Source organism: Drosophila rhopaloa, unplaced genomic scaffold (genome assembly GCF_018152115.1).
Source record: "Drosophila rhopaloa isolate 14029-0021.01 unplaced genomic scaffold, ASM1815211v1 contig_155, whole genome shotgun sequence".
Taxonomy (NCBI): Eukaryota; Metazoa; Arthropoda; class Insecta; order Diptera; family Drosophilidae; genus Drosophila; species Drosophila rhopaloa.
The window spans coordinates 10,182,092-10,201,639 of NW_025335034.1; the positions used below are offsets into that span (position 1 = coordinate 10,182,092).

The 19,548-nt window shown below is 36.7% G+C and overlaps 1 protein-coding gene across 11 annotated transcripts in view; it reads right to left on the reverse strand.

Moving 5' to 3' along the window:
- The window catches only part of LOC108040302 (serine/arginine repetitive matrix protein 1), a 38,694-nt gene that overhangs the window by 13,466 nt on the left and 5,680 nt on the right, over nucleotides 1-19,548 (reverse strand). For 6 of the 11 annotated variants that reach the window (XM_017117719.2, XM_017117718.2, XM_017117717.2 and 3 more), the window contains exons 3-5: nucleotides 6,018-6,126; nucleotides 5,811-5,941; nucleotides 2,202-2,318 (exon numbers count right to left, since the gene is read on the reverse strand). In XM_017117719.2, the coding sequence (XP_016973208.2) occupies nucleotides 2,202-2,318; nucleotides 5,811-5,941; nucleotides 6,018-6,126 (357 nt within the window). The remainder of the gene's footprint in view (nucleotides 1-2,201; nucleotides 2,319-5,810; nucleotides 5,942-6,017; nucleotides 6,127-19,548) is intronic. The other 5 variants (XM_017117720.2, XM_017117723.2, XM_017117721.2 and 2 more) reach the window with 1 other exon arrangement.

Sequence of the window (19,548 nt, forward strand, 5' to 3'; positions counted from 1 at the left end):
ATTAAATACTTAATCATTTGTAATCATTCAATTCCGCATTTACACAAAAAAATAAGAAAGCAGAGTAAACTACATTAAAACCCCTTTTACAGATATTACAAGTCACAAACATAATCAGATCGGCAAATTAATAATACGTTTTTAAAGTACCATGCGAAAAATAGATACACATCTTATGCATATGTTAAACGAGTAAACGCCTGTCTAACTAACATCTTTCTGAGAACTCAATGGTGCTTTCGCCCACTCACTGCAATCATGCTCTTGTGACTAAATGAATTTTTTCCATTGCCACAAACGGCGGGACATACTACAAATGTCCAACAACATGTCCTGGACAGGGAGATCTGCCAATAAAAGGACCAGGAAAGTGACAGACAGTGCGGTGTTAAGGACTCAGTGGCTGGCTGATAGACAGCATCAACGCCAAATAGAAATTGTTGCTCGCTACCCAGTTCGGTCCAGTTGTTCGAGGCTCTTTCTATCTCTGATCGGAAACCAGGGACAGGCTCTACATCCCTGCTGATTTTTTCCAGCTACAGCTGCATTATGTGGCACAAGGATGCGAAGGATGACAATCGGACTATTAAACAACTTGAATAATAGGGGCTTTTAAATTTAAGGCTTTTAAGGTATAAATACGCGAGAAATCTATTTTACTATATCTTCTAACAAGCAAAGTTCGCTTAAGGGGTTATCCGGGTCTTGACACTTCAAAAAATTCATTTTTTTCAAACTTTTTTATATAATAGTACAAAGTTTCAGGAATGTTGTCTGAAAATTTCAAGTCGATCGAAGCCAAACTGTAGGAATGGGAGAAATTTAAGGCCCAGCTCGTCGAACGTCACAACGGGCCATTCGGGCTCTGGCGTCGGGCAGATGCGGCACTTTAAACGCGTTTTTCTCAAAACCACTTTTTTGAAGTCGGTAGTCACGATTTCTCAAAAACTATTGCACCGATCAACTTCTGCTTTTGCACACTTCTTTTAGACATAATTCTCTTGTCCTTAACGGAGGGATTTTTTTAATTTTTTATTACAACTCATTTTATAAGCCAAAATATGGCCAAAATTTACGTAAAAAATGACACTTTTTATAAAAAGCGCTACAAAAAATTCAATTTTTAATTTAAAAAAAAAATGGCTCGTAGAGGACAAGCGAGACACATACACTATCAGAATAATTTTGGTTTTTTGATTTCAGATAAAAATTGGCGGAGATATTTTGCCTACCGCAAGGACACAATTTTTTATGAGGTCAAGTTCAAGCCTGCCTCAACGGCTCAATTTTAAAAATTTTTGGTTCAAATTTTTACACAATGTTGGTCAAACCATAACCATTAATGTACAATAAATGAAATTTGTGAAAGTGTCGTAAGATCTTTAAAAAAAATTCACGAAAATAGGCTTTTTTTCGTGCTCCAAGACCCGGATAACCCCTTAAAATTCCTGTATAATCGATTGTTTGAAGTTTTAAATAAGTATTACATTAAATTTAAAAGTCTGTGATAAAAGTTATTCTTCAACAAACAAAATACATCTTTTCGAAAACGGTTATTTTATAAGAGATACATTTTTTTTGAATTTTTGTAAAATTCACCTTTGTCATAAAAATGGGTTGATAAATGTTATTTCATTGAACAAATTTGATAAATTTTCTATCATATCTATATTTAAAGGACTTTGAAAAAATATAGGAAAGTAGCAAACTTTGGCAAGCCGAAGTCTATATTTCGATATCGATGATTAAATGAAGCTATGTCGATTTTCTGATACATTTTTCAATAGTTTATATGGCAGCTATATAATATAGTCTTCCGTTTTTATAAAATGAAAACCTTTATTCTGAAATGGTTTAAAACTACTTGTGTATGCTTAATAACAACGAAGTTTTTTTTTCGTTTATTTTCCCGATTGTTCCAATGGGAGCTATAAATTACTTTAGGTTGCGCATTAAACTCTAATTTATTTCGTGTGCTTTCTTACTGACGATGGAAGCCGACCATAATGAGCTCATCCAATGCTATAAACCTTGCGAATATCTTAAATAATTTTAGCATGCTGGTATTGGAAAAAACATACATACAGACACACGCACGCGATATTGTAGTGCACACACAAGTATTTGATTACGCAATTGACAACTATTGAATCAGAGTGCTATGGCTGTCGTGCAGTGTAATCCATCTGACAATTGTGTACCTGTTTTCTTGTGGTTCCGTCGACCTCCGTTGCAATGGGATACGCACGTCCATTGGGCACGACGGGTGGTCCCTCCGATTTGCTGCGGCGCGATGGTGTGCCACCACGCTCCTCCGACTGCAGAGAGACAGAGATGGATGCGTTAAACATACAAGGGCTTGTATACTTAATTAGCTGCTCATTAATATTATGCATACGCCTTGTTGACGTGCGTCATCAGGTGAAGACAATTAATTATGTATTGTCAGGGTGCTAAAGGTAGTCAATGTCAAAAACACACTCTCAGGCATACCGATGCACACAGCTACGGCATAAGAAGGATTCGAACTAGAGGAATTATGTATGTAATTTTAATTGTGTGTTTTATATTTATATAATAAGAAAATTGGGTATAAGCATAGACCTAAAACACTTGAACCCAAACAGAAGCTAATATTTTATCACAAATTTTAAGGTCAAAATTGATTTTGTGACAGTGTCAAAAAAAATAAAGAATCAATAAGTTATCCGATTTTTCATTTGCAAATATATTTACTGGAGCATATATTTGTCTTCTAAAATAACTCATCGGAAATGCAGTAAAATCTCATAAATCATTTTATTTAAATGGTATAATTCAAGACGCCTGATATTGAGATATAAATTCTAAAATCATTATAGTGTATTATATATTTCAAAATAAAATAATTGAGTTTTTTTATTAATTGTGCTTAAAAAATAAGGTTGACTTAATATAAAAACAAGAAATCCGAAGAATATATTTAGGTACTGTATCCAAAGAGACTAACTACGCAAGTCCTATCATCTGCGTACGCCACTGATTTTTGCATACATTGCTCAATGTCCTTGCAACATGTGCCCGCTGTGTGCCTCATTATTAATTAGTCTAGCGTTGGAGAGAAATGGGAGAAAATGAGCTAGGAAAGGAGCAACCCCATATGAAACTTTTTGTGAGCAGCTTTTGTGTATTTCCTGTGGCATTTGAGAGCGTCGACATTTTTAAGAGGGCCGCGGCTTATACGCATTAACCCTAATGCCAAACGTGCCGTAAAGGCTTCGGCTTTATAAGCCCATTAGTATGGTATATGAAATATACTTACAAATAAAAACGTTATACTCTTTAATACTCTTTTAACTTAATAGGAACCAAAAATGTGTGCCAAGTACCTTTTTTGTATAAAAATAAATGCAAAACTTTTAGCGTAATTTCAATCGACAATAGAAAGCAAGGCCAACTATTTGAAAGCTAATTTCACGATGGCTTGAGTAATTATAGAGTATAATAAAAAGCCAACTTTTTATTATAAATTTCGGAATGCCAGTGTGCAATTGCATTTCTTTCACGGCGCTCTTGAAATGTCAAAAGAGCATAAAGTTTGTGAGGCCATAAACTGAAAATTCTTTTATACGCGGAAAGCTGACAAGATCCTTACAATTTTTATACCCGTTACTCATAGAATAAAAGGGTATATTGTATTCGTGCAAAAGTATGTAACAGGTAGAAGGAAGCGTTTCCGACCCTATAAAGTATATATATTCTTGTTCAGGATCACTAGCCGAGTCGATCTAGCCATGTCCGTCTGTCCGTCTGTCCGTCCGTATGAACGCTGAGATCTCGGAAACTATAAAAGCTAGAAGATTGGCATTTTGCATGTAGATTTTAGGAGTTCCTACGCAGCGCAAGTTTGTTTCAAAAAGGTGCCACGCCCCCTTTAACGCCCACAATCGCCTATATACGATTTTTAAAATTTAAATATTTCGGAAAAGTAAAAATGCAGTTTTATTGTGTTTATCAATACCTATCGAAATGTAGAAGAAATTTTTCAAATCGGACCATTCGTTAAAAAGTTATGCGTGATCAAAGTTTCTATCTCCATCTCCCTCGCACTCCATTTACCTGAGTAACGGGTATCTGATAGTCGGGGCACCCGACTATAGCGTTCTCTCTTGTTTCATTTCGAACAAACCATGGTACCCCAGTAATTTCTCGCAGGTTTTTTTATTGTGCGCGACATAAGATATTGATGTTGTTGCTGATCGTGGTTCCACAGAGCAGGGCGCCGTAAATCCAGATTGCCTTGATTGTGGAATTGTTGGGCAGGACTTTAAAGTCCATATCTCCAATTGAAGCTACTGGCTCTAAGTTTCAGGTGCAAATTTATGTGTTTTATCCAGGTTAAACGCATGTCAAGCTTAGCGCCGAGATACGTTACATTGCTGACTTGGAGGATACCGTAGGATTCAAGGTAAGTGGAGGACACGACAGTTATGTGTTTACTCTTTTGTTTTTCGTTTATTTGAACATGCCAGTCCAACACTTTACGACCGTTGTGACCCGAGCAACAGGGTTGGGCATCTAGACCGGCATAGGATCGCAGTTTCATTTATTTTTTTTTTTTTTTTTTAATGAAAAGGAAGAATAGAATTGGCCTTAGGTCGCTGCTTTGTGGAACTCCAGCTTCAACAATATAGTCGTTGATTGTTGATGCAGTGCATATAACTGTAGAAGGACGACTTAAGTAACTTATGATCGTATTCAGGTAATAGCTCTTTGGTTTTAAGCATAGGATCATCATTGGCGTAATCCAAGATGCTTCAGATGCTACTGGGCGAGTAAATAAATCCATTCGTAGCTTGCATGTAATTTGTCGGCAACCTTTGGTGAACTAGTGATTCATACGGCCATAATTAAGGTTCCTCCGTGGCTCCAACCAATCGGATGCTCTGTGCAGTAGAAAGATGTATTTACTTGTGTAATATCCCAAACACACTCGGGTAATACTTAACAACTTTATTTCTCCTTTATCTACTGTTTTCTTTGGCGCAAACCACAAATTCAATCTCTTATGCCAAATGTACACGTCTAAAAGGGATTAATTGATATTATTGCACCATGATTCGACCATGTGATTCTCATTAAGGAATTGAGTAACTTCGAGTGTATAAGTGAATCGCCTTTGGCATTCTACATGAATAGTCGTAGACATGAGTTATATTATTTAGTTTGTGAGTTAACTTACTTATGTTTGGTATTCTGAGTACGTACTGATGTCGCTCGTGTCAGAAATTTCAAGTAGACTGAGAAGAATCTGTAGTTTGATGATTTTCCTCATACTTTCCTTATTTTTTCGAGTTTTGGTCTTCTTTGTTCGCAGGGTACGGTTTAGAATTGTGGAAGTCTCCAGTCTAAAGCTTTGTTTCTTAAATATTATCTTTAATTACGAAACAACTTAAAAATCTCAAGTCAATTTTGTTGACTCAACGTTTAGGCAGTTTTCTTTTTGGGGCTTTGGTTTTTTTGGACCTCTAAATCAAGTTCGGGTTGATTACTCTCATCACCCGCTAAATGGACATATCTGTTAGTGTTAAATGTTCTTCTAAGTTTGCTGCCTTTCTTAAGGCGGAATTATGAAGTAAACATAAACATAAACAATTTTACTAAAAAATATTATACCAAACAACAACAAAAAAAATCATTTATTACTATTTTTATAGTTTGCCCAAGAAAAAACCTTTATGCTCTTCATTAAAGACATTTACTTTTTTTTTTTGATATTAAATATTCCCAAAAGTCAAGATAATGAAGATGGAGTCAGAACTGACACTTACTCTCGCCAAACGATGAGCACTGGCATCTCGTCGTGCGTCTGTATATTCCGATCCTATAATAAACTCGTGCGATTTATATGCTAATTCTGGACATTTTTTCCGTCGCGGCAATGGCGGCTCATTTGTCGGCCCTGTAGATGCAAAGAATAAAATAAAAAATCGAATCAGAGCGATATCAATAAATAAGACTGACAATAAGGCGCTTACCGACAAATTGACTTGGGTTTGGGGCTGGCGCCCGTCGCACAACCTCTGGCCGCGAGTTGCCCGTAAATTCATGCCAACGATAAGTGCTCCGATACTCTGAGTGGAGCTGCTGGAAGTAAAGATATTAAGCCGATAAGTCGGAAATTCGATTTTCAGGAAGAAATTAAAGTAAAGCCAGTTCTAGTTACTTAATAGCATTAGCCTAGTGAAACTTATTTATAAAATGTGAGCCAAGTTTTCAAAAGGCAGTGAAGAAGTTAAAAAATAGAGTACATCGCCATTCCTAGAATCTTTTAAATAATCTTTAATATATGTTAATAACTAGATTTATAAATAGAGCATAGGAATGTCAAGATCCCTGGCTATTAGATACCCGAGACAAACGGCGACTGCTGGTGATCTTTGATTTTCGTCGTTGTTTGGTTCTAGCCTATGCTTTGACTGCTTTGTCGCTCGCAGTTAAAGTATTGAAAAGCTAGAATATTGCCATTTAGGGACTGCAGTTTTTTAAACACTGCTTGAAGTTTCATTGCAGTGGCTCACTGCTTATTTTAACAACGAAATTACAAAAACTTAAGAGCCCATAAAAGTGAACTAATTAAAGGTTATCTAAATAATTTAACGCATGACACTTCTTAAACATTGGGGTAATAGATGAGTTATCATTTAATCGAAAACAAAAAATGTAAAGATTAAACATTTAAATGTTTGGGTTTATTTTCAGAGTCTGTTTTCAAGCGTCTGCTTTAAAATTATTAACTTTTAAGAAAGGCCAACCATAAACAAACTATAAATACATTAACAAAGTGTAAACAAATTTGGCACATAACCATGTCTAAAAAAAAACCGGTAAGACAAGTTTCTTCAAATGTTAAAAAAAATATTCATGGATTAATTTAAATGTAACCTGCAAATTTAACACAAGTTTGTTAAAATATTTATTAATCGGACCAACTTTAGTCCCTTTAAAATATTCTTGTTCGTTTGAGATAGACAATGTACGCAATTCACAACGGATTATAATTACAGCAAAACGCATGACAAATACCACAATGCGACCAACAAAAACTAACCACTTCCACATATGGCCACATGTAAATATTTTCATTTGGGCCAGACCTCGTTCCCAGGGCTATCGACCAATTGGCCAGTTAGTCAAATAGTTTCGTACCGGGCTCTCGGCCAAATTGCGGTTTGTCGCATTTCAATGCGGCAATATGTCCACCCACTTTCTCCATTGCAACTGCAGCCATTTGATAATTGCTACATTGGGCAGAGAAAAATCCATATTAATGGCCTGTTTTCTACTGCAACAGTTACTCTTACTGCCACTTTAGCAGTTACTGTTTGTGTTATTTTGCGACTTATTTTATGGCCACGACAGCGCGTATCGATCTAAGCCAAGGGACTTGGACATTTTGAGCCAAAGTCGTTGCATGTGAGCTGTAAATTAGGTTAAGCTCTTCCAGAGAAACTGGCTAAGACAGCCGCCGCGACTGTCCTGGCCAACAGACAGTTATAGGCAGTGACGGATCTAGGTAAGGTTGTGGTGGGGGTTTCTATAAGCACTATTTTGTATCATACTTTTAATACTACATTTTCTATCCCTTTTCACCTGAGAAAGGAAGCTTAAAACACATAGACCCCCCTCACAATGCCCAGTTGCAGGACATTCTCGTGAAGCAGCAAAGTCACTCGATTTAATTCCTCAGTAGAGTTTACGTGTGTCTACCTGGGCTTAACTTTCATTGTCTCGACGTCGTTTCCTGCTCCACTTTTGTACAAAGAAATAATTGCCGGCAGGCACGCAATGTCAAAAGACATTAAACTTTGTATGAATTATTTGTTGCAACCATTTCCTTAGTTTAATTTAAATTTATAAACACAATCGGGTATTGCATCAAGGTAATATATAAAATCCCATAGTTTCTTACTTTGTTATCGTTTGAATGATTTAACTTAACTTTGTATGGATTTAAATGGATTTAAATCACTGAATGTTCTTTACAATTTGTACATTTAAAGTCCATGCATTTGCTACAAAATATCTGTTTTTTCGGGTTGAGTAAGGAGTACCTAATCATATCATGGTCGGGGAAAAGTAATACCGCGCTATTTCCTGCTTTTAATAAAAACTAACTCAATTGAAGACTTTTTCTTATTTTCCCCTAACATCCGAATTCCAAAAGTCTATTTCACTTAATTTGTTTCTAATTTTGATAATCGCACAACAACTCTATCAATAACTCATAACCCAACCCCCAATGAAGAAGATATCCCTTCAGTCTAGACACTCTCCAATATCCGCCAACGCCTTACACCAATTAAAGGAGTTAAGGCAAATCATTCGTCGGCAATCAATAAAGCACACTTGGCCGGGACGAACCGACTGCCACGCCCACTCCAGCGCAATACTACGGCAGCACGCACCTTTTGCATAATTTAGCAGTAAGGGCTCACTTTATAGAAGTCGCTAGAGAAAAGCTCGAGCCATCGTGGGTTCATTTGTCATATGAATTGCCAGTTGATGTCTGGGGCGTCGCCTTCGTTCGCACTGCCAAATGTGTGGGACGGGTTCCTGCCACGTGGCAGACTCACACTTGTACACATTGTTCGAGTATGTGTATATATTTATGACCCAACCAACTTTAAGCATATATTCCTGGGCAGCTGCAAACATTTTTCATGTCATGGGCGGTGTCTTCCACCAAAAAAAATTATTTATTTTCCAACTGATTTATGCCTACTGTGGTCCATTGATTGCGGTCACCAAATGCAGCCGCATCCCAGAAAAAATATTTAAATATTAGAAATGGGTTATTTTTGAAAAGAATATTAAAAATTAATTCCATATGAAATATGCAACGTTTTGCGGCTTTTGGGGCTGGAACCGTAAATGAGTGTAGTTTTGGGGAAATCATGTTGCTTTAAATGTTCAGCGTATATGAGAGAGATACGGCAATCCCTCAGCTGGGAGGCACTTAGTCTACCCGCCCGGGTGTCTGTGCAGTGATGTTGAAATCCTGATAAGCCTGCTGACATCTCAACTATACCACAGCTGACAGATGGGCGGAGGTATCCTGCTGCTGGTTGGACTATTTTTAATTAACATTTTAAAGGCCGTGGAGTTTAGGGCTTAAAGTGGCGTGTTAAGGGGATCGCAACAAGTTATTTTTAGCTCAAGATGTAAGTGTAAAACTTAGCACATAGATCGATGCCCAATTTGTGGTGGCACTAACTATTCTATAGATAAATGTCCACGTTGCAGACAAATTTCTTATATAGGGCTTCCCATGTCCCATGCACTTACTAAAGATAAATTTATGGCTCTTGCACACATAAGTCACTGCCCGCACAAGTATGTGTGGGAAAATCGTGTGCGTGTTTAATCTACCCGAAGAGACGTTTCAAGTTTTATGCGGGCAAAACAAGCAAAATGACACCTCGAAGCATAGTTATCGCCTCCGAGATCCTTGTTCTGCGGTCTCGAATGTGTGTGCAGTGGTGTAGTCCTTTGAAGTGCCAACCACATTTCAGGGAAACAAGAAAATGTCTTTGTCCGTTTTGGGGCGAGTTAGAAAAGTTTGTTTCGGATTATGCGAAAGATATGACCTGCGAAGTGCACTAATAATATTAAAAAATACTTGTAAATAAATAACAATCATTTTCTATTTTCTATCAGAAACCTAACTTCATATTAAGATTATCAAAATTATGAATTATTTATTAGTTTCGATTTGTTCAATACTAAAAACACCCAATGACAAAGATTTTCCAATATTTATTTATTAAAAAAATCAAGCAATCTTTTCGGTCATAGTCCATATTTTCAAGTGGTATTTACCTATTTTACGCCCTAAACAAATATTGAGTGTATGTTATGCCAATTATACAATTACATTATCTTAAAACTGCTGCTTTGTGAAAATTTCGTTTCTTGTTTATTTGAACTTGCTACTTTTGCCGCAGCCCTCGACTTGTTTGAAAAGTTTTTTCATTTACTTTTTGTTTACGATGCATTTTTGCCATTTGACACCATTTTGTCTGGCACAGACAACGTCGTGTTTGTATGCGGCTGCTTTTATGGTTTCCGCCGGCCAAGCCGAGCCCACAAAGCACCTGACCAGGTGGGTTGCTTGTTTGCCCCAGCAGCAGTCCATCCCGTTTCCTATTTTTCTCCGGTGCGTGCCTTTGTGCCACTGTGGCTTAGTTCGCTCGATTGCTCAACTAACTTGGCCTCTGGGATGTTTGCTGCCATTTTGCGTGGTCTTTGCCGGCAATTAATTCACTCAGCAGTGGCCCCAGGCCAGCAGGAATGAAGCTCCTGCCACAAATTTAATTGCTAGCTGCATTGAAATGAGACACGCCCCAAAACATCCCGACTGACTGACGCAGATTGACTGGCAGTCAAAAGTCGGATTATGTGTACCACTGGAGAACGGTTGAAAACACTTCTGCCAGTTCGCCCTTTTTAACTAAATTACATACTCGCCAAATTTTTTAATATTTTAAACAATCATTTCTACTAAAATATATGGATTATTGGCCGAGCTTTATAATAAAAATCAAAAGGAATCCTAATAAGGCAATTTTCTGATCTGACTTTAATATTTCTGTGATATTGATTTGATAATCATTTTATAAATCAATAGAAATATTTTTCCCCAAGTGTAATACTAAACCACTAGAGGTCGACGCCTAACGAGGCACATTGGCGAATCCAACACAAGTAAACTTCGGGTTGGAGGTAACCTTCATTAAATTAAAGAACGCTGCTCATTTGCATGAGCGCCTTCTTTCCGCTCCCTCAGTTAGCATTTGCCCATTAATATGGATTTAGTTTCGTTTCACATAAAGGCAGGATAGCCTGTGGATAACATTTAATTAGTTTAAATTCATTTCCACATTATTAATAATAAATTTAAAGCATAAGCTTTGTAAGTCACAATAAATTTGCAAATCTTAAGCGAGAAAAAGTACATAATTAAATCGACATTAATTAAAAATGTTGAACTTAAAATCAAAAGGGAAATCCATAATTTCAAAAAGTTTAATCAAATCAATAAACCTAGTTTTCTCCTTTAAAATTGGAAACTGATGTAGCGAGACTCGGTCGTTTTAGTATTCTAAATCTAAACAGATTTGACTGGAAAAGTTTTACTCATCGTATTGCGGCTTTCGGCACATACTAAACTTTTTGAAAACTCCTGGAGCACAGCTTGCGAACAAGTTATGCCACAACTGAATGTCGACATACAATTAAGCTAGAAAAGAGCACTGCAAAGGCTGTCGTTTAGCACAACGCTGCAAGTTATTTGCTCCCAAACGGCAAACTGGCAGACAGGAAACAGGAGTGGAGAGGGTGACATGTAGAGGACAGCTGAGAAGTCATTTGTATGCAACCGCAAATCGAGGGACATTAAACTTTTAAGAAGCTTTTATTGCTGTCCCCACAGCCCGTGTGCTTCACATCGTCTGTGTCCTTTTCAATTCTAATCCTTATACCTTTGGTCCGCATGGCCTAGGGGCTTTGGCTTTGATTTGACGGCTTAGCGTTGACTTGGCTGTCGATGTGGCACCCCGATTTATATGTCCAAAGTCGGTGGGCAAATCTCAGTCAAATCGCTTGTGGCAACGGCTAAGAGTTTAACTGCACAACTTTAAAAAGTCTGCGGACTCTGAAATTTTTTCACTCAGGAGTAGAACAGAAATTACATACATTCTACTTTGCGGAAATAAGTGCTATCCGTTAATTTATATCCTTCACACAATAAAAAATATTCAATTCAAATACAGTTGTCGAAACTTGATTGTTATTGCTATTTAATATAGTTGACTACTGAGAATGATATGTGATAAATATGTGAGTTTATTAATTGTATGAAAAATGTTTATTGTGAACTTAAATTACTAAAAAGCCTTCTCAAAATTGCTCAAATCGTACTTTTTAACCAATTGTATTATTTTGATTGTACGCACTATTCAATTTGACAGCATCAACCTTTGCCAGCTCTTTACGAAAACAATGAAAATTAAAATCCATTTAAGTTATTAAATTCTTTCTTTGCACACTCTGCGAGCCGCAGACAATGGAAAGCTTTTCACACATACTTGGGCCGAGAAATTGCAGCACTTCCTGAGCAATTTATGAAGGCAAACTTTTCTGACACCGTCCCCGCTTGGAAAAGATTCGTCATATTCGTGAGCAAAATGTAACACAAATTATGTGCAATATGCCTGGGGGCAACAAAAACATACACACTGCAGGGGCGTTGGGCATATTTAACTGCATTTTCCTGTCTGTGCGCTCTGTCCTCGAGCCAAACTTCAAATGTCTGAGCCGACTAAAAAGATACTCGTATCTGTTTCAGCATCTGCATTTCCACATGCATCTGCTGCTAAGCGTTATTCAGTGTTGAACAATTAAATCGAAATTCGATATCTCCTTCGAGCTCTTTAAAAAGTGAACTGAAAAAAAACTATTTTCCGCCGCTTGTGCGTGCCTTAAACTGCTTTTTGCGTTTGTTTTTCTTGTGCAGCGATTACCGCACGAGTGCTTTTTGTCAGTGTGCGGGTGAACGAATCTTACCGCGTGTGCCTGGGTGAGTATCTGTGTGAAATGTTGTGCTTAGTGCACTCATGTGAATAACGACGTTGTCGACAACGCGACTTTGCTATCGATGGCACGCGCCTAATTTAAGGTGGATAATACCCTGAAAGTGGAATCATCCTATGTCCAAAAACAGAAAAATTAATAAATTAAATGTATATTAAATGGTCAAAAGTTTATTTTTTACCTTGATTTAGGTATCCTTACTGAGGGTAGTTTATTATTCTTGTTACGCAGAGAATACGTTTCGTCCACATAAACAAGGCATATTCTAGTTTATAGACATAGTTTATAACAATTTTTTTTTATTAACTATCTGATTTAAACTATGGATATTTTATTTTCAGTTATTTCCAATTCATTTAACATTTTATCCAAGCTCAAAAGTAATCAAGCGAAACAGTTTAAGTAGTCCAGTTTTCATAGCCGCTCAGTTATGTTTAGTTATTTATCAGTTATCCAACTTAAGGCTAAAATAGTTATTTCTCATAATTGTTATTATTGGTCGTTTGAGAATGGGTTTAAAAGGAAGTATTATTCAGCTTGCTGTGTATCAGTACAGTTGTGTCTTGCACGTTGCTTTATTCAAACATTGCTAGCATTTAGATGACCTGATATATTCTTCAGTTTGAGAATTCTTATGATAGTTGAAGAATCCAATTCTCAATTAATGTAAATATCCTCAAATCAACAAATCCAACAGCAATTCTTCAGATCAGGACACCAAAAGAGGGAGGATCCCGGTTAAAAAATCCATTTTATTTAGAATTTACTAGAGAATTATGCCTTTAATAGATTAGACAGCTTCTATATTTATATGTACACTTTTTTGGGATTGTCTAGTTCACTCTAACTGAAACTTGGTTTCAATATATTCAAAACAACTAAAAACTATAAAACAACATCCACAAAAACCAAATAAAACAAATAATGATCTAAAAATCAAAAAATCTTTTCTTTATATTCATACAGGAAGGACCGGAAGTTAGCTTCCCTTCTCGTTTTTATGAGCAAGAGCATTTCAACTTCGTTGATTTTCCAGCCAAATCAAGTTTCGCCCCTGGTTTCTTACTTCTTTTGGTGTCTATATACATATCTGGCCGCAGAATCTGCTGAAAACTTGCGGCTTCTCCAGCCTGCAATCACAATACACTCCGAATGAAAATGTTTCCTTATATAAGTACACCGAACTTACGTCAGCCATAAAAAGAAGATGAACGCAAAGGAAAGAAAGCTAAAAACAAAATTGAATGCCGCAAACAAATGTGACGTCAACTTTTCCTTGAACACAGTACAGTATCCGTCCAATACTCTTATTACCGCATTTCCACTTTTCACGAAACAAAGTCAAGTCATTATCCCAGTTTGCGTAGCAGAAAAACTTTAGCAGTTATCAGCGCATTAAGATTATTCACAGTCTTTGTTTTTCCAAACAAGAAGTTTTCACTGGAAAATGATTAACAAACAAAAAAACGACTAAAATGCAGGGAGCAGAGAAAGTTTCGTGGAACCTTTTTTAAATATTAACGTTAAATATTACTATATTATGTACATGTATAGATTTGTTTCTCTTTTTTTTTTTGGATTGTCCCTATTCAATTTCGATTAGGCTCAGAAACATTGCTTAATCAGCGAAACTGCGCTATGACCTTTTAAACCTAGATGAAGTTGGGCCTTTAGATTGGAGTTGGCAATTGAAAATGCTGAACGTTGGTTGATTGCCCTTAAGACAATGTAAAATTACATTGCACTGCAGCATACGAAATTCACATCTGTGTTTGAAATGATATGTGCTGATGCTTGTGCAAATAATTGTCCTATACACTTGCAGACGGTATTATAATTTCAATCATAAGTTTGCAACGCAGGAGACATTTTCAACCCTATATAATATATATATTCTTGATCAGCATCACTCGGAGAGTTTTTCTATTTATCAAAATACTCCGTTGAGATATAGTAATTAATTACGCTTTTAGTTTTGTCAAAATCGACCAACAACATCATGGAGCTCCCATAGAAACGATGACAAAATCGACATAGCCTCATTGTTTTTAGTAATATAGGCATAGAAATCGAAATCGTAGTCATTTTGTAATAACTGCAAGGGTATATAAACTTCGGCTGGCCGAAGTTTGCTTCCTTTCTTGTTTTTCTTTTTTTACATGTTGATGCTGCTTTTCTATTCTAGTTGTATATCAAATTGCCCCTGCAAGGCTAAAGAATAATACGGCTCATGATCGTGATGCCAACACTGGAAAATAACATGTAAATAGACCCCGCCAGCGAATGACGAAGTTCCAATTCAATAAAAAACTCCCCGAGATTTCAAATATTGTTGTTTACTCGAATTCTGTTAAAATTTCTTTAGAATTTTTACGGCAAAATTATTCGGCTGACATCACTTCGATATTTTAAGAATTTGTTATGCATTTATTTCCGGCCAATTGGCAGCGACTTCTCTTCTGCTTGCCAAAAGCTAAAGCTAACACATTACTTATAAGCAAATAAGGTCAGATGAGTGGCAGAAAACTTCCTCCCCCCTCATTTCGCACCCCCTTCATGGCCACTTAAATATTTTACGCTGTTGTATTGTTTAGCAAAAGTTTTTACCCATCCCGCCGGCTAAACGCATAAAAAATGCGTTCTCATATTGCTTGTTTAATGGGATTTGCACACATACACTTCTGCACACATTTAGGGATTGTGTGTTTTGGCCAAGTTAAAAAACAAAGAGGCAGCACTAGAAGCTGAAAGCGTAGAACAGTTAACTTTTTGTGCAAGTGAAGAATCTCTTTTGTTCTCTGCGTCCGCGACTAAAAAAGTGGAAGTGTGGCTAAGGATTCTAAGAGCATGAAAATCTAGATCAGGAACCCAATATATTGTAATTTGAAGGAAAAAATGCCTTATATTCAGCTTTTTATTTTTATTGGGTAAAATTTACAGCGGTGTTCGGATTGCAAAGCATTTTTCAAAGCGTTTAGATAAAATAAATGGCTTAATTTGTTTATGCCAACCACAACATTTTTAAAATACAATATACCCTTTTACTCTACGAGTAACGGGTATAAACATAATTTGTATATATGTGAATATTTATTAATTTAGTCCATATATGGAAATAGCAAATCATTTCTAATTCAACCTAATTGCAGCTTCCCATGCGTGATTTTGATGAACTACCCTAATAACATTAAATTCATTACAAAAATCATAAAAGTCACACATAGTGGCCAGAAACCCAGTTCCAGATACACAAATAACATATTAGTTAGGCTTGGAGAGTTGCTCGTTAATGTTGCCTCTCGTTGAGGTATTTTTATACTTTTACAGAGGGTATTATAATTTCAGTCGAAAGTTTGCAACGCAGTGAAGGAGACATTTCCGACCCTATAAAGTATATATATTCTTGATCAGCATCACCAGGAGAGTCGATCTAGCCATGTCCGTCTGTCCGTCCGTCTGCCCGTCTGTCCGTGCGTCTGTCCGTCCGTTTCTACGCAAACTAGTCCCTCAGTTTTAAAGCTATCTGCTTGAAACTTTCCCAAAAGTTGTCTTTCTATTGCAGGTAGTATATAAGTCGGAACGAGCCGGATCGGGCGACTATATCATATAGCTGCCATATAACTGAACGATCGGAAAAGCCATAACGTTGGTGTTTTTAAAGTTAGGAAGTTGGGATTTTCTATAAGTTTTAGTTTTGGCCAATTAATCCTACCTACCGAATTTCATAAGGATCGGACGACTATATCCTATAGCCGCATTATAACTGATTGGTCGGAAATGCCATAACTTTGGTGTTTGTAAAGTTAGGAAGTTGGGATTTTCTATGGGTTTTATTTTTGGCCAATCAATCCGACCTACCAAATTTCATAAGGATCGGCCGACTATATCCTATAGCTGCCATATAACTGAACGATTGGAAATGCCATAACTTTGGTGTTTTTAAAGTTAGGATGTTGGGACTTTTTATGAGTATTAAGAATACATCATATGAATAATTTTGAAGAATATAATTTACAGAATATTCTGCAAAGGTATATCAACTTCGGCTCCGTCCGAAGGTAGTTTCCTTTCTTGTTTGATGTGTTATTCCTTTAATTTCCTCTAGTTCGATATGTGCGTGTGTGTTTGTTCACCACTTGTACAGAAAACTTTTATATAGAGTTATTTTTTCCTTAAAAAAAATAAAATATCGCTCGCCGAAGCGTTGTTTAATTAATCTTTTTCTGTGGTTTTATTTTTCTACGAGCGTTTCTGGGCTAATCGTTTAGATTTTGCAGACTACTTTTATAACTAATTCCCCAGGCAAAGCTGTTGAGTTTATCTAAATTTTTTTCGTCCAAGTTCAATTAAAAATTCAGAAAAAAACTGAAAACTGTTAACTCGAGCCAACATATTTTAATTTTCTTATCGAACAAAAATAAAGTCGTGAAGATCGTACCTTCAACCAATAAAATTTTTTGACTCCTATCGATAAATAGCTGGATTTAATCGGTCCTTCTCATCAGCTCCACTTTTGTATTGCAAACTTTCTAGAAGATTGTTTGAATGTTAATATGTTGAATAAAATCTGTAAAAGCTTTTTAAATATATAAATTTTTTCCTAATCTCAACTCGGTATCCATTTTACGCCATTGTTCTAGAACTCAGGTGTTTTTTTTCTAAGTACACAAGATTTCCCCACTGCTCCAACGCCAAGCCGTCCAATAAAATTACCATCAGCACTGTCAGCATCAACAGCTCCTTGCAACTTGGTCGCCAGCCAAAGCCAACGTGAAGATGGGGTCAGAGGGAAGGGTTACTATGGGGCCGGAAAACTGCGTCAGTGCAGCAAAGACGAGCTGGTCCCATATATAAAGCATACACCATATGGCATGTGGCACCTGGCAGGCCGTTGGCCCGGCCCTGTAATCCATTCACTTGCGAAGGGAAATTATTATAATTGCATTAGTTCAAAGGAAGAAAATTGAAATTGAAATACGTTAGGCTATGTGATGGCACGGTTTTTGCTCGCTCAGGATGCTGACGGATGGATGGTTGGATGGACGGAAGGACTGAAAGGTAGATGTACTGAAGCCAAAGTTGACGTAATGTGCCAAGGATGGGCGTTGCCGTATAGAACGGCACATTCGTTTAACGCTACTTTTTCACAAATTAATTAAAACTAATGAAATTCTGTTTTTTCGTAGCCTTTTTCAGTTTCGTTAAATGAGATAAGCCGGAAATCGCCAGCAAATAGCTTAAAGAACTAGCTTACGAAATTAAATCGACAATTAACTCCAGATTATTCGTTTTTCGGGGCTTAATAAATTCGTTAAAACGACGATTTACACAAGAACATTTAAGATTAGGAACTTTGTTAGCTTTATGGCTTTGTTAAAGTTCCGTCTTGGAAAATTTGGTCGAGCTCTAGCAATTGTATCAACAAACCAATCCCTATAACGCATTATAAAGTTTGGGAACGTTCTATTATAGTGGTATAAATAAGAGGTAAAATAATAATCAGGTATGAAAACAAGTGAACAAATTTCAGGTATCATTTCCGGAGTATTGTATATGGAATTTTGTAAGCTAGTGTAATTGGCCCTTAATCGAAATTAAACGCCGGATTGCAGGGCATCAGGAGCTTTTCTATTTTAATGGAAAAAGTTCCATACAAGTTCAAATCGCCTGACATTGATGAGCACGAATTGATAGACATTTCGTGCTCCTTCGACATTCGTGTGCAATTTTTAATGGCTGTCGAATAGGAAAATCAATGAAAAAAGTTGTTGTTGTTAAGATCAGCACACATTAAAAGCCAACAAGCAAGGTTATAATTGAGTTGGTAGAACAATTCATGAGCAAACAATGAGATGGATCCATGAACTTTATGTGTTTATTGAGTGTATAATTTCCAATGATTTTTTTACTATAAGCAATAGTCGTTGATCATATTTTAAATAATCATGTGCACCACAAAAAGCTGCTATGCTAAAAAAGGTTTTAACTTTGTATTTCCAAACGGCAGATTCTGGTCCTCTTAGGCATAAATGCAAAAGCATCTTTATAAGCTGTTAAGATTGTATATGAAACCTGATCGAAACAATTGTCATTAGTTGAGCTACATTATAATAACCAACCTTGACCTCAAAGTTTGCAAATAAGCAATAAACTTCATATGTAGCGTTTCCTCTAAGAAGTGAACACTTCATAATGTGAACCACTATTAAGAATAAAATATTATACATTTAAAAAGTAAACAGCTCAAAAATTTGGAAAAATCTCCGGCGGAGCCTCGAGCAAAACACGTTTTGCGGTGTACACGATAACTGGTCACAGAATCATCTGAATTGAAATCAAATTGCATCAGTTAAAAGACAAGAGAGAACGCTATAGTCGGGTGCCCCGACTATCAGATACCCGTTACTCAGGTAAAGGGAGTGCGAGGGAGATGGAGATAGAAACTTTGATCACGCATAACTTTTTAACGAATGGTCCGATTTGAAAAATTTCTTCTACATTTCGATAGGTATTGATAAACACAACAAAACTGCATTTTTACTTTTCCGAAATATTTAAATTTTTAAAATCGTATACAAGCGATTGTGGGCGTTAAAGGGGGCGTGGCACCTTTTTGAAACAAACTTGCGCTGCGTAGGAACTCCTAGAATCTGCATGCAAAATGCCAATCTTCTAGCTTTTATAGTTTCCGAGATCTCAGCGTTCATACGGACAGACAGACAGACGGACAGACGGACAGACAGACAGACGGACAGACGGACAGACGGACATGGCTATATCGACTCGGCTAGTGACCCTGATCAAGAATATATATACTTTATAAAGTCGGAAACGCTTCCTTCTAGCTGTTAAATACTTTTGCACGAATACAATATACCCTTTTACTCTACGAGTAACGGGTATAACAAGATTCCT